The sequence below is a fragment of the Ambystoma mexicanum genome, chromosome 10, assembly GCF_040938575.1.
Source record: "Ambystoma mexicanum isolate Mex_15411 chromosome 10, UKY_AmexF1_1, whole genome shotgun sequence".
Taxonomy (NCBI): Eukaryota; Metazoa; Chordata; class Amphibia; order Caudata; family Ambystomatidae; genus Ambystoma; species Ambystoma mexicanum.
In genome coordinates, this window is record NC_090932.1 from 1,530,364,512 (window position 1) to 1,530,379,580 (window position 15,069).

At 46.6% G+C, this 15,069-nt stretch overlaps 1 protein-coding gene across 20 annotated transcripts in view; it reads right to left on the reverse strand.

Annotated features, from left to right (window-relative positions):
* CIT (citron rho-interacting serine/threonine kinase) overlaps positions 1 to 15,069 on the reverse strand; it is a 2,264,529-nt gene that overhangs the window by 1,516,181 nt on the left and 733,279 nt on the right. For 14 of the 20 annotated variants that reach the window (XM_069619714.1, XM_069619724.1, XM_069619718.1 and 11 more), the window contains one exon: positions 3,655 to 3,846. In XM_069619714.1, the coding sequence (XP_069475815.1) occupies positions 3,655 to 3,846 (192 nt within the window). The remainder of the gene's footprint in view (positions 1 to 3,654; positions 3,847 to 15,069) is intronic. The other 6 variants (XM_069619729.1, XM_069619715.1, XM_069619723.1 and 3 more) reach the window with 1 other exon arrangement.

The window sequence follows — 15,069 nt, forward strand, 5'->3', positions numbered from 1 at the left end:
GGTCAGGCAATTATCGACAATCACTCACACCAGACTTCCATTACACATCCCCACACGGATATAAGGTGGAGCACGAGAGCACACTCGAAGCGAGGCAAAACACACAAAAGGTACAGTAGTTTCAAGTTGCCAGTTAAACGAGGGGAGAAAGACAGCCAGGCATGGGAGGTTCGTGAGAGTTCCAACACCCTTGACCTTGTTAACAGGAAGCCGTTACTTTCAAGAAACCTTCAAGGCAGAAAACATAAGACCAGGAAACAAGGCTAAAGAAACCTGCATTGTGTGTCGGAGATAAAGGGTCCTCCCGCGTAACTGACCAAGGCGGGGAGGAGCATCAGACTCTGTGGTATCGGTCCCAAGCACAAAGATGTGACGGAGAACTACACAGCCAGTGAGTTGGGGAGGCTGGTCTGTGTTGCAGTCAAAGTTGCAAGCAGCAACATTGTAAAGTGAGTGCTGGAAGGAATATTGTTAAACGTGTGTGATGAAAGAAGCGAGTGAAGCTAAATTGCTGGTTAATATTTGAACATTAGAAGAAAAGACACAATACCGTTGGCAGAGTGGTCCGGCACTGTGAAAGTGCTCAATCAAAGGTCTCTGTACAGTATCTTGACGAAAGTAAACGAAAGCATGAAAAGTGTAAATTGTGTGATCAATCAAAGTGGTCGTGCAATGGTTTAAGCAAAACCCATCGCACATTCAAAAGTTTTCCATTCTGGTATCGAAAAGGGATCCGAGCCTGGACGAGGGGGATCCATGGTCCGAGCCTGAACTAGGGAGACCAAGCTGTGAATCTTGTGGAAACAGGGGCCTGAGCGCGAAGGAGACCTTGTCAGTGCTCAGAGCCCGAACAAGGGAGACCAGATTGTGAATATTGTAGTAAAGGGGTCTAAGCCCAGACAGGGGGACCCGTGGTCTGAGCCAAAAGGAGGGAGACCAATCTTGAACTTGTGAAAGTGAAACCTTGACAAAGGAAAGGAACTTTTGTGTTTTGTTTGCTGCATCAGGCCCTCTGCATTGAGAGACTGTCATTGCGACAGAGACTTTCTGGGGCAAGGCCCTGATGCCTAGGTGTTGAACTGTTACCTCATGGCCAAGAAGCTACAGTGTGTGCAAAGCCTGCACGTGCCACCTTTTCCTGTGCTGAAAACGCGGGGAAGGGTAGCCAGCTACTCAACTATCCTGACATATCATTTCTTGAACACTTTTCTTTTGTGTACACTGTTATCCCACACCATTTTGTATTTAGAAGTAAGGATTGGCAATCTTTTTATTAGCATAGGCCCTTTTTAGATTGCTCCCATTCTTAGATTTAGGTTTAGATAGGCGTTTTACCAACCCATTGAAGTTCAATAAACACCCTTGAACTGTGATCACTTGTGTCTGTCTTCACTGTTTGATACCATGCCTTCCTTACAATGGTCAAGGGAGACCATTCCACCCCGGATTGAAATCCGGTCTCTGGGGCTCTCTGGATTGGCGCGCTTTAGAACATGCCGCCATTTTGTCTGGTTTTGATGCCATTTTGTCGGGTACCACTCTACGTGCAGCTTGCGTGTCCGTGGAGGTACTGGCTATGGCCTCAGCATGTTTCTCCGTGGGCTCGGACCTGCCTTGCACCTCAGATTTCGACCTGGTAGGCTGAGCGCCCTTGGACAGAGTGCCAGTAGCGCCTTTATCGCTACGTTTAGGCACCCCCTCAGGCCTAGGCCCAGTACTAGAGCAAAACCCCTTGGGAACTGGCCCATTATCAGAACCACATGGCCCCTCAGCCACGGGGCAGGTAGCTATCTAAGACTTGGTACCCTTGCTAGTAACAGAGCCTACCTGGCCCCTCCTGCTAGTTCGTTTCCCGGGGAAGGAGTCACCATTGCGTGGTACTTTTGAGAACAAGATCCTGACCTTTTTCTCCTTACATACTCCTTTATGTGGTCCGGCCGAGATCTGGCAAACAGCTCTATCCACATCGCCAGACGGTTCTTCAGAGACTGCGGCATGCTGAACAACCATACCAGTCGTGGTCTTCGCCCTAGGCACCGGAGGCAGAGTGCGTGTGGATAGGACATAGGGAAAGATCAGTCACTGGCCGGGCACCTACTAAAACCTGCTGTGGCAGACAAGCGCCGGGGAGGGGTGAGGCACCAGTGGACTGTGTAAAAAAAGAATCCTAGAGAAGATTTGTATGGGAAAAATAAATACAATTCAAATTATGGGGACAAATATCCCTGGGGAATACTTTGCACGGGGAATTACGAGCAACCCACAGGCCACAACCCACTGTGTTGGTGAGGTAGGCCTGCTCCGGTCTATGCGGAAAAAGAAAAACTGAGGTGTGGCGCCGGTGGGCAGAGTCAAGGGAGTGCAAGCTCCTGGGGGAGCACCCCCACGCCCAACTAAAATTAAAAGGGAAAAGATGTTTTTTCTGGTGGAAAAAAAAGTTCTGTTCCCGCCCCTAGCGATAGACGCACATACAGTATGGAGGAAAGGGGATAGGACATAGGAGTATTACATGCATATGCGGTCAATAGCGAGAAATAGGATGGGATCAAGAAGATAAGGACGCGATCAGCAGTACAGCGCTTAACAGCACAGCCCGGCAAAGACCATCGAGTCCCTGAAGCGCCAGCACTGAACCACTTGACGTTAGGGGATAAAGCCCAGGGAAGCTGGTAATTGTAGTTCCAAAGTTGAACGTGAACTACAAAAGTAGCAAAATGAAAGCACACCATCTCAAGATTGCTTTTTCTCCCAGCCTATTCACAATTTAAATTCACAACATACAGTTTTGCACAATTGCTATAAAGAAATGTATACAGATGGCCGTGCTAACTATGCAAATAATCAGATATACAAACGCTACGCTGTAACTGTCCCAAGCTATCTAGAATTTTGGGAAATGTTATGTGATCCCGCCTGACAAAGCGAGACACAGGCTAGAGGAGAAAAAAAAGGGGGACATTCTGAAAATGGGGGTCATTTCTGATTAGAGGTAGTCCGATTGTGGTAAGAACTATGCAGCAACCCAAGAAATGTTGTATACAAGAGATAACTGATAAGAGCACTCTGTGTCAAATTTACTGTAGGTACGACAGTCAGGTGAAAGAAGTAGCCCAGCTGAAGCTTGAAAATCCCAAGTGCCCTGCACATATGGGCAAATGCATGCAGATGCCATGTGAAGCTTGGGGGAATAACTGTTTCAGTAGTTCAAATAAAGATCCCTTTTTATTTAGAAGTTGTTGAAGAGAAGTATGTAGATTAATACTAGTTACGCTCTAGACAAACTTCAACTCTTACCTGGTAGTTATGTGATTTAGCAAAGAAAGAAAAAAAATCAAAACCGAAGGAGAAACAGCATAGCAGGAATTGGCTAGTTCAATATCCTTGTGCATTTATGGGACTATCCTCTGTTGCAACTTACATAAACGACCCTGACAAAGTGAAATGCATAATTGTGATTTTAAATGCACACCAGATGCATAAATGCCACCTTCAAATATTTAGAAAGGCAACAATGAACACTTCACATTCCGAGCTCCTTTGTTCTCACCTGGTCCACCCATTGTTTACAAATGACAGTTCTTGTGAAGCTGCAGGTTTTTTCAGTTACAAACGAGTTGCATGCAGTAGAAGGTTCAGTACAAATGCCCCCCTCACCCCTTGTGGGCTCTTGGCTACCTTCTGGAGTTTATTTTGACATTCTGAGGCTTTACGTTTGAATTCTTCAACAGCCGACCGTGATTCCTTCAGCTCAGACTCGTAGAGATCACTCCGCCTGCGAGCAGCATCAAGATCTTCTTCCAGCTGGTGCATCATCAACTTCATCTCCTCCACCTGAGCATGAAACTCCTAGGGAAACAGGGTAAGGATTACATCACAGATAAGTGGTTACTGTAAGACTAAAATGCAATAGAGCAAGGCAAGCTTCTGTTAAGGGGCATGTAAAACATAGGGAGGAACAAAGGAGGCAAACAATAGGTGAGGCAATGGGATAAGCTGGAGAATAATAAAGGAGGGAAAAGAAAAAAGTTAACTCTTGAACTGCAAGTCCTTAGCCCCATTCCTCCAGACTCATGGGATGCCTTGCTGCAGGCCAAGGCACCCAACATTTTTAGCCCCCAGAGTAATATTTGAAAGAGGGCACCAGCGCACATGCATGACGGCCAGGCTCTCCTTTACTGGACACCAGTTAGCTCCCCAAACCTTAGAGCGCTTTTATACCACTCATAAGGGGCAAGCTCAGTGATTTTATCTGGGATTTTATCAGCAAGCAGACAAAGAGGACAACTATAATGAGCAGTTTATCCTTATTGCAGTCACATCTGCCTTCCTCCAGGCTAGCTACAAAATGTTAAGACATGATAAAATAGCCATAGACATGGCGCTAGGCATAAAATCTCCCAAAAATCAATTAACACTCTTATGATAGAAGAAGCAGCCAAAGTTAAATTTCGTCTGAAGGTGTTCTTTAGGAGTTGATGAAATATGGAATTTGACGGGAAATGGTCACCCACAATGCAAGGTTCGAAATTGCTGTGAACTAGGAGCTACTTAGCTCATGCTTCTAGCCACCGAGAACCTTGCTAGCTAGAAACCAACAGCTACCAGAAGCTACTTTTGGCTCCCCAAGCCAACTTATGCCTTACAAAGATGCATTTGTGACATTAACTGAGTATTTGAGAATGCTAATAAAGAAGAATTAGAACACATCTAGGACACATTTAAACATAAGGGATTATACATAAAGGGCAAACATTTAAAATGTGCATCTTATGCGGTAGTGAGATTTGGGGTGTGCAGGGTACTCTCCTAATTCCCCATCAGTAGATTCGGCCTACTGTGCCTGACCCAACACCCAGGAGCTGGTTGTAGCTCCTTCTCATCATATCCTAATTTCGAACACTGCAATTGAATGTTCACAGAGGAAATGAGTATTTAGCCCACATGGATGCTTTACAGGTTACCTCTAAATAAGCATGACACTGAGAAGTAAGAAGTTCTCACTGAATGCCCCTGCAGGGTGCAGGTTGGCCACAATAGGTAGTTTGCAAATTGTTTTAAGTTGGTCTGAGCTGGAGGGGTGATTGCAAAAGGACATGTGAGGGACTGAGGGTCATGAGAGACAATAAGTTTCAATTTTCCAAGCACGTGTTGTAGTCATCAACTGTGTTTACAGAGGTAAGGCTTTGAGGAGCAATGCAGCATTCACGGACTGTGCAAAGTGTCAGCAATCTTCAGATTGGTGAAGACATGAGACGCCCTGCTATGGATATGTTTAAACTAGTACAACAAAATCTCAGGTAGACCATTGCATAAGCTGTTGCAGCAGCACAGGGAAATAAATATCTTGTGGCTCGTTTGAGAAACCTGAGATGTTTCTCCCAGGCTATTCCTCATTATACCTTGAATTCTGTCAATTCAAGTTAAGTACCTTAGGATTTGACAGACCAGTGTTGCGAAACAAAAGACGTTACCGGGGGTTAAGAAACGCTCACTTTTAGACAGTAATGACAGTTCGGTCTTATGAAGAAAAGCATACCGGCGGGAAGAAATGCAACCGTACTCAAACACACTTAGCACATTGAATAAAAACCAAGGAAAAGGGGATAAAAATCATAGGCAATACTTTGGTCAAGGCACTAGAATCAGAGGACGTGTTCAAAAATACAGATAAAGTCAATAGGCCTGTGCCAGTGTCAAATGGAGCAGGGCTCTGTTGTCGAGGATCACACGTTTAGAACAGTTCGAGATTAACAGTGCCAGGAGTACTTGGATATTGTCAAAGGGAGGCAAAAGTTATAAGAAAAAGGGTTCACCCTGATTCCACAAGGTCAGACGTAGAAAACGACCAAATGTGCACAGTATCTTATTCGAATGAAGAAAGCTGGTGTGACGGCAGTTCTTCCTGGTAGTTCCCGCAGACTCACGGTTCCTGAAGCTTCAGCCGTGGGGACAAGAAGGACGACGTCTGGAGCGATCTGCACTAACCAGGGATGAGGCCAGCAGCAGCAAAAGCAACGGTGAATAAAAGGTGCGCTCCTTTAAAACAGGAGAGGGCTCTTCTGATGGCTATCCGGACCACTACAGCTTCGTGCAGCGATTTCGACCCAGGAGAGGATGCTCTGGTTGTAGAAAGGTGAGCTGGTTGATCCCACCAGTCTCAAGGGAAGACGACTCTGGACTGGATCGTCTCTGTCGTTGAAGAGTAGATAGCTCAGGATTGCAGCAGGGCTTCACCGGGACTCGGGGATTGCAGCAGCCGTCATCTTCTCCGCTTCTCTTCGGTTCTTGTTGCTATGCTCACCTGGCTCCCACAGAGGCGTCTATCTGAACTGGACAGCTACGGTCTCCGCCAATGTGACGCGTAGGGCCGAGATGACGGACTGGACTGGCCCACCTAGCTTCGTTTGCTTGGCCCGTAGGAATATTCTTCTGCAAATGGAGAAAGGGAATTAACCACCCGTGGAGTTGAGCGTAAATTCCCCCACCCCCGCTGTTCTCTTCTCCCCACAGATCACCTTTGAATTCCCCTCTTATAGTCTCAACTGATGGTTTGAAAAGATGAGCTCTCCATCCTGCGTTGAGCGCAGGGGCGCGTTGATAACCAGTTGCTTCACTGGCTCGAAGGAATTGGTGAGTTCCAGAACAATATTGACTCCGAAAAGTATGTAGTTCGTAAGAGTTCACATGTCTGACTTTCTCTCTTGTCCGATTTCTTGCAGTTTCCAGCTTGATCCCAGCGAAGAGTTCCTCGTGGTAGCTGACGAAGTTCAGGTAAGGATTTGGCTTATCCTACACAGTTCAATAAAATAAGGCCAGAATGTAACCTGTGGCTTGCTCCCTTATTCAGGTGTGGAGAGAAAATATGAAGTTTGGGGAATAATGCCTCCGGCGGTAAAATTAGGTAAGTCTATTGTGGTGAGAAGAGTTCCCCTGGTTTGTCCCTTCGTCTCACCTTGTTGTCCTTTTGTTCCCCTTAGGGGCCGGGGTACGGCGAGGATGCAATGGAGACTGCGCCGACCCGTGAAGAGGAATAGTACCCCCGGCGGTAATCAGGTAAGTCTATGGGGGTAGTTACTATTACCTCTGTTTATTCCCTTGGCTCACCCTTGCTGTTCTTGTGTTCCTCCTAGGTGCCAGAGTGCAGCGGGAACGCGCAGAAGGATGCAGTGGATCGTGAGGATGCTGCGAAGGCCGGTGAGTTCAGCGCGGCGCTGCAGCAGGCGAGGCGGCGCGCGTAAAATGCGTCTTACAGCTCGAAGGCGCGGTGTATCCGGAATTCAGGTAAGGATCGAAGGTTTTGCTCTTATTCTAACCTCTTCTCATTCTGTTCCTCCCCTTTTTCTAGAAGCTGCAGACTCAAGGCAGGCGTGGCAGAAGACTGGATGCAGGCTTGTAGACACAGTGAGCGTTGGATGCAGAATAGCGCGAAGCGTGTGCTGCTCTTTGGGCGTGGTTTAAATAGCCTCCAAAGTAGTCCCAGGTAAGTATTCCTCCCCAGCCCCACCGAACAAAAAAATAGTCCCTAGGTAAAATAGTCCCTTCCAAGCCTCATTTGGCTTGGAGCTCTGCAGCATGGTCGGCATCAGGTAAGCTTGCAGCATGGTCTGCATCAGGTAAGTTCTACTCTATGAACCTGGCGCCTATGGCGCCAGGACTGATTCTCCATATGAGCCTGGCGCCATATGCCCCAGAACCGCACCCAAACAGCCCCTAGCAGGGGTTTTTGGGCTTGCTCAAAATAACTTGATGCCTGCTTCCGGGGTTGTCTGGACCTGGTCTGGTTCCCTGAGGGTAGGCATCATGACACTTGTAGTTCCTGTGGCGACTGACTTCCAGCTCAAGAGTCCTGCCTTTTATGCGAAAATCCCCCATTCACACAGCCTGGCTGTCAATCACACAGCAGGGGGGTTATTCAGCCCAGACAACCACTCCAGCTAATGGACACAAAGTGCGACTTGGGTCTCCAAAGGAGACCCTGTGCAGGGGGCTACTAAACCCCTCCCTCACATTCAGCCACCTAGACGCCAAAGGAGGGCTTCTTCGTAGAAGCCCGCCAAAGGTCGGCTGTCAATCACACAGCAGGGGGGTTGTTCAGCCCAGACAACCACTCCAGTTAATGGACACAAAGTGCGACTTGGGTCTCCAAAGGAGACCCTGTGCAGGGGGCTACTAAACCCCTCCCTCACATTCAGCCCACCTAGACGCCAAAGGAGGGCTTCTTCGTAGAAGCCCGCCAAAGGTCGGCGAACAAAGAAGGCAAACCTGGTTTGCCACGCAAAGTAAAACACAAGAAGGATATTAACACAAAGAAATGGTGACTAAACCCGACCGGAGCCTAAAGAAAGAGTATTTGGTCAAGCAGGTTTCTGTTCAAGGCTAATACAATAGCCTAAAAAACAGTACCACATTTATATAGTATAATCGCGGTAGAAAAGATAGGGTAGATACTACTGCCACCAGCCAAGTCTTAGTGTCAAGGGAGCGAAACAAAGCTCCAAGAGGCGCAGACAAAAAGGAGTAAGCATTAACCCTTTCCAAAACTACATGTAAAATGGGGTGTATTAGGTCTGCAGTTTAAATTACTACATGAAGTAAATGGCAACTTTACCTGTTTCTGGGGGACAGTAGTCAGCCCCAGAAAAAATGGAGCCAGTGGGAAGTCTTAGAGACAACCCTGTGTCACTGCACTGAAGGGGCTGTGCAACACACACAAACTTGGACTCATGGAGTGGTCTGGCTCCAGAGCCCGAGATCACACAAACAGTAGAAATAAACATGGTAAAACACATGTAAGAGTGGGAAAAAGGTTCACACTCTTACCAGGTGGAAAAAATAAACCCCAGAAATCCAGCAAAGCTGCTGAGGGACTCACTAGGTAAGGGAAATTAGCCATTAATGAGAATTATCCCTAACAGGGAGTGGTGCCAGTGGGTGGAGTCAGGGGAGCACATGCTCTCAGGGCCGCGAACCTCTAAATTTAAAGTGAAAGATTTGTTTCTGGTGAAAAAGCTCCCGTCTCCCGTCCCTAGCAAAGGACGCCCATACAGTATGGAGGAAAGGGGACGGGACCTAGGAGCATGTACGCTTGCCATGTGGCAAGTGGCCACATGACAAACATGCAATATTGGCACACGGCTGATCAGTGCTGATGTTGTTGCTTTCCCCCGTGGTACAGTGTGCTCCTCTGACAAATCAGAGCACAGTTCAATCTATCAGGAGATGGTCTTAGCAACTATACCAGACATCTGGCACACATCAAAATCATGCAGGGTTGCCGTCTTGCCTGACCTTGTTAGTTTTGGGGAACAAATACTGAATATCTTCTAGCAACCAACCTTTGAAACTCCATTTTAGAAAGATGGGAAAGTGTAAGGTTGTTTTCTCACCAATCGGCACCATGCTGCTACATCAAAAAACCAGTAGAAACAACCAGGGAGAGGCAAATCACCATCTTTGGGAATATAGGCTGGTTTTAAGCTTTTCCCTAAAAGACAGCAGATATTTCACTTGTCTAAGTGCCACATGCAAGGAAACCCAACCTTTTGATGATTGACAAGAGAATGATGTTCCTCCTGCTCTTCATTTTCTAATTCTTGGAACCACCAATGCATTGCCAATATTTGACACCAGCCGTCCTTTAGATAAGTACTATTGCTTGAAACAATCAGTTAGAACATTTAAATTAATTCAATATGCACATAGCCATGAAGCGAATTCAATTGTTTTGACCAAGAGGCAGTGCAACAAGGCCACAACTGATGCTATTTGGCCATATTGATTTTTCACAGCCTTTTTGCTGCTGCATTCTGCAAATGTAGTAATTGTGAGAGAAGTTTATCCGGCAGCCCCAGTTAAACACTATTGCATATGAAGAATCTTCTCCTCTTCTGTCCAAAGACCTCTGGCATGAAGGTCTCCTGAGTGAGCTCCCAAGCCCTCCAGAGAAGATTCCACAGTGACCGGGTGATGGGGAAGGTGGAAAGGGAAGCCCTGGATGAGATGGGCTCTGATTGCCCACCAGTGAAGACTCTCTGAATTGTTGTTTTAACGGGATGCAGTCCTCCCAGGATCCGGGGATTTGCACCTACTGAGTGTCCTGGAACTAGAGTAGAGAACGCATTTTAAGCCTGCAGTGATTCAAGAGGGGGATGCAGGAGTACATCATGCCTAATGGACTTGTAACTGCAGACTGAAGCTGATGTGGAAGTGGCAAGTTGGTGTACTTTGTGGAGGATGGCTAATACCTGTTCCTTCGACTGGGTCACTGCAGGAGAGTGTTGAGCTTTGTACCCATGCATAATGCTTGCTGAGCTGGAACGAGGCAAGAGTTTGGAAAGTATATTGAGAAAGCTAGGAATTGAGGAGAGTGAATGGTTAACGTTGTGCTGTGTTTCGCTGCGGCGTAAAATGGTGCTTGCCCTAGCCAATCGTCGAGATATGGGTAGATATGTATGCCCACTTGGCGCAGATGTGCTACCACTGGTACATAGCACTTGGTAAACACTCGTGGGACAGACCTTAGGCCAAATGGCAGAGCTTTGAATTGGTAATGGACTCCGGCTGCTACAAACCGCAGGTAGAGGCAGTGTGAATGGTGAACAGGGATGTGAAATTAGGAGTCTTCCAGGTCGAGAGACGCCAGGACATCTCCCCTGCTGCATTTGTGATAGGGCCTGCTGTAGAGTAATCAAGCAAAACGTTTGCCCATTTAGGAACGTGTTTAGTACCTGCAGATCTAAAATGGGCTTCCAACCCCCTGATTTCTTTCTTACCGGGACGTACTTGGAGCAGACACTGGTTCCTGGCTGTGCTGCTGGAACCATTTCCACTGCTCCCTTGCCCAGCAATGAATGGACCTCCTGACTTTGCAGATGATTAAGCTTCTCTGCTTTCTTCAAAAGAGGAACTTTTGGTTGGTGGTGGTCTTATAAACACCAGCGTATGGCCCTGCTGGCTGAAGGAGAGCACCAATTCGTCGGTGGTGATGTTTCTCCACTCCTGGATGAACTGTGATAGCCTTCCTCCCAACGAGGTGTTGAAGTGCGAGAGCGAGGCACTGGACGGGTCAGGGTTGTTTTGAGGACTGGACCCTGGATTGTAAGGAGCCGCAACGCGATGGTATCCCCTGTAAGACTTGGTCTTGTCCCAGTATAGGTCAGCCATGGCATATGAACGGGTCTTGTAGGACAAAGGTTGATATGTCGGACGGTAGTCCTCTGACGCTCTGCTGGAACAGGATTTTCCGGTCCAAACAGACTGAAGTATTCTGCTGTAAGATGCCCAGGGAGCGGGCAGTGTCAGTGTCTGTTTTAGTGGACTGAAGGATCTCATCGACTTAGTGCCAAACAGATCTATGCCATTGAATGGAAAATTCACCACCTTTGATTGTACCTCTGGACAGAGGTTTGTTGCCGTTAGCCAGCCCGGTCTCTGCAAAACATCACCATTCCCTAGTTGGCAAAACCCGGTGTCAGCAATGTCGACCGAGACCGAGATGCGTGCTCCAACGCAGTGTCGCCCTATCAGGTTGATGATGAAGCTGATCCACCACAGCAGGTGATTGAACATTTTCTGTGTTAACTTCCACAGCTAGAGGGTGGGCTGGATGTGGAAGAACCACCAGAAAACAAGGATGCGTATGGACGACTGTGAAGATTTTTAAACTGTTATTTTATTAGTAGATAGGAAGTCGTTGACGGAGGACGCTTTGTGACCATTGACGATTTCAAAGACGGGGTCGTACACGTCAACTAAGGCGTCCAGATGAGAAGGTCCTTGTGACGTCGACAGGGGCCTCGTAGATGGAGGCGGTATTCCCTTATCCCTGGAAGACGAAGGCTTACTGCTTATTGATGTTGTGGGAGGTCTCCGATTTGTCTGAAGAACTTGTTGTCTTAGCTGAGTCTATGAATGGGTCTTTGTGTGCCTTTTTCCTGCTCCTGGCTGAGTCATGTGATCTTGACCTCTTATTAGAGGTGGTTCGCTGGGTAGACTGACCCTGCCTGGACGAGGCATGACTCTGTAAAAGCAGAGTCAGAGCCCCCACCCACTGCGGGGTAGTCGAGCCATGCAACCAAACGGCGTTGATGATCTCTGAGGATCTTGGTAGAGAAGTATTGAAAAATGTCACAATCCTTGATTACATGGTGCAGGTGGAGGCAGTAGAGGGAATAATCATGCAGGAAGTTTTTGAGGCTACATTGAGTGCAGGCCTTTTCTACTTGGTTTGTGCTATTGAGCAAGCCCAAAACTAAGAGTCACAAGGGAGAACGGGATTCCATAGGTGGAGGCGCCGTCGCGGGGGCTTGATACCATTCTCGCAAACAAGGGTCTAGTTTGTCAAACGTAGATATTGTAGCAATACATTAGATATGTAGTGAGATTCTGGAAGTCTCCCAACACAAACGTGCAGTAAATAATCTGAAGATGGCCGCCAAGGGTGCATCTAAGTGAACCTTCCCTATTGGCTGTGGGCAGTATGGCCCAAAAATTACCATACTAGAGCACAAAAGTGACTGAAATTCAGTTTAAATTTAAATTGCTCTGTGTCACCAAGAATTCAAAGCCTAATGACGGGGAATATTCAGGACATGTCAATCTATGAAAGATCTAATGCTGGAGAAGGGAATAGTTCCTTACCTTTAACTCCATTTCTCCAACATTGGTATCTTTCATGGATTCACATGCTTAGAATATTCCCCGTCGTCAGACGAGGGTTCCCAGTCTGACGACAGGGTATATTCTAAGCTTGTGAATCCATGAAAGATCCAATGCTGGAGAACTGTATGTAATGAGTGTTGCGCCGTCCACTGAAAAGACCTTATGAACACCAAAATGGTCCTCGCTAACTGACTAGCAAGTGGAGGAAAGGGGCAAAGCCCCAGAGAATACAACACTATGCCTGCAGCGGCAACCGAAGCCAGATTCCCTGATCACAGTGGCTGTCAGAAAGCAGCTTTCTAAGCCCCCTTGGTTCTCTTACTGCCCTGCTGGAAAAGGAGGACAGAAAACTGGAACCAGTAGGCAAAAAGGTGTCAGAGTCACTTTCTATCAGAACGGCCAATGCACTCGCTCCGACTGCCTTATACAACAGAACTATGGCACAAGATGACCAAGGTCATGGACCATCTCCCAACTGAGTTTCAGGAGGAGCCTGGAGCGATTGTCAAGGAGGAGGAAACTGCATTTGATCGACTCTACAGTTGATGCAGCGGAATCAGGTTTCCATCAAATGGCACACCTAGCAGTCCTCAGATGCCAAGCCTGGAAGAAAGCCACTAACCTTCGACCTGAAGTACATGCCCAAATTCTGGACATGCCATTTGATGGCCAAGAATTGTTCAGCAAGAAGATAGATGATCACCTGAAGAGGATAAAGAAATTCAAAATGACCAAGCTACAAGTCATACTTTGGCTCCAAAAGGGTGAATTTTTGGCAACCATCGACCTTGTTAGACGCCTAACCCCACATACCAATCCACCTGGCACACAGGCAGTACCGAAGTTTCACGGTAGGGAACAAGCACTACCAATTCCACATGCTTCCCTTCTGACTACCAAAATACAACAAAAGGGGTCCCGACAGGAAACAAGAAGTTACTACAAGTGATTTGAATCACTGTGTGTGTGGAGGAATCTAGGCAATAAGTAATGTTATTTTTTACATATTACGAGTCCTAGTATTTGTACTGTAATTTATTAGAACAGAGCACTCTGTGCTTAGTCTCCAAAATGTGTATACATTTCACATTTACTCAGTAAATGTCAATCATAAAAGAACACATACATCAATCAGTAGCTGTACACATGTGGGTACATTGTGTGGAAAAAAATAAAGAAAAACATCAAGATTTAGACTAAGTGCAAAGGTACAAGCAAAGTGAGACACATTAGGACTGAAATCATCTTCAAGAAAGGCATACGTATTTTTACCAATCCATTATGGTTCAGACACACACATAACCTGTTATCACTCAAGCTGAGACACAGCGTTACTGTAATGTTCTTGAAACACTATGCATTATATCGTAGGTTGGAACGTGTGTTGAATTTTTAATGATTCTATAGTTCAGAGGTTTACGTAGTGTGCCACTGAGTCAGAATGTGGCGCAGGCCACTTGCGTGTGTCAATCAGGATGCAAGGGTGTTACGTTTCGGCAGTTGGATCTAATGGGCCACCTTCCTCGGGACAGAGTACTGAACTTGTGTGTTGACCCCTCAGTAACATCTGCACAGGACCTTATTACTTCTGGCTCGTTCTCGTGTCAGGTGCAGAAATATCTTTACACATTGTGGCATCAAAAATGACTGATTGAAAGTGCTTACCGACCGCCCGAAATACAGTCCCTCTTTACCACACATGCTTTGCAGAAAACAAAGTAAGAACCCTTTATGGGCATGTGCTCTGATTGGGGAGCCAGTAAAGGGCTTTTACAAATGCATAAACTGTACTATGTGTAAATATGCACTAAACAATGTGCAAACATATGCGGCAGGAGATAAACGGAATACAAATTAAGGATTTAATCAATTGTAGAAGCAAATTTATGTATATCATCATCTATGTATGCAATAAATAGTATGTTGGTTTCACAATCAGAGAGCTACGATTTCGCATTAGAGAACATTTGAGCAGGTCTATCACAACAGAGAGGAGACTGCCATTACAAGAGCATTGGCACAAGATGCATCAGATGGCCAATGAGGAACAAATGAAATTCATTGGAGTTAAACATATACCGTCCAGCAACAGATTAGGAGATTGTGAAAAAATGCTAAAACAAGGAGGCCAAACTACGAAGTATCTCTATTGGACTAAATCAGGATACTAAAATTGAAATATTTTTTAAAAGGCCATGATAAGACTCTGGGCCTCATTACGACCTTGCCGGTCTGGAAAGAACGGAGGTGGTAAAACCACTGTTTCTGGTCCGGCTGATTGAGAGTCCTGCAGGTGGGAGGTGTCACTCCCGCCAGGTCTGACCTGGCAGGATTAACACCACCCGCCTGCAGGCGGACATGGAAACACCGGCTCCGTCATAGACGGAACCGGTGTTTCCATGGTCCCCA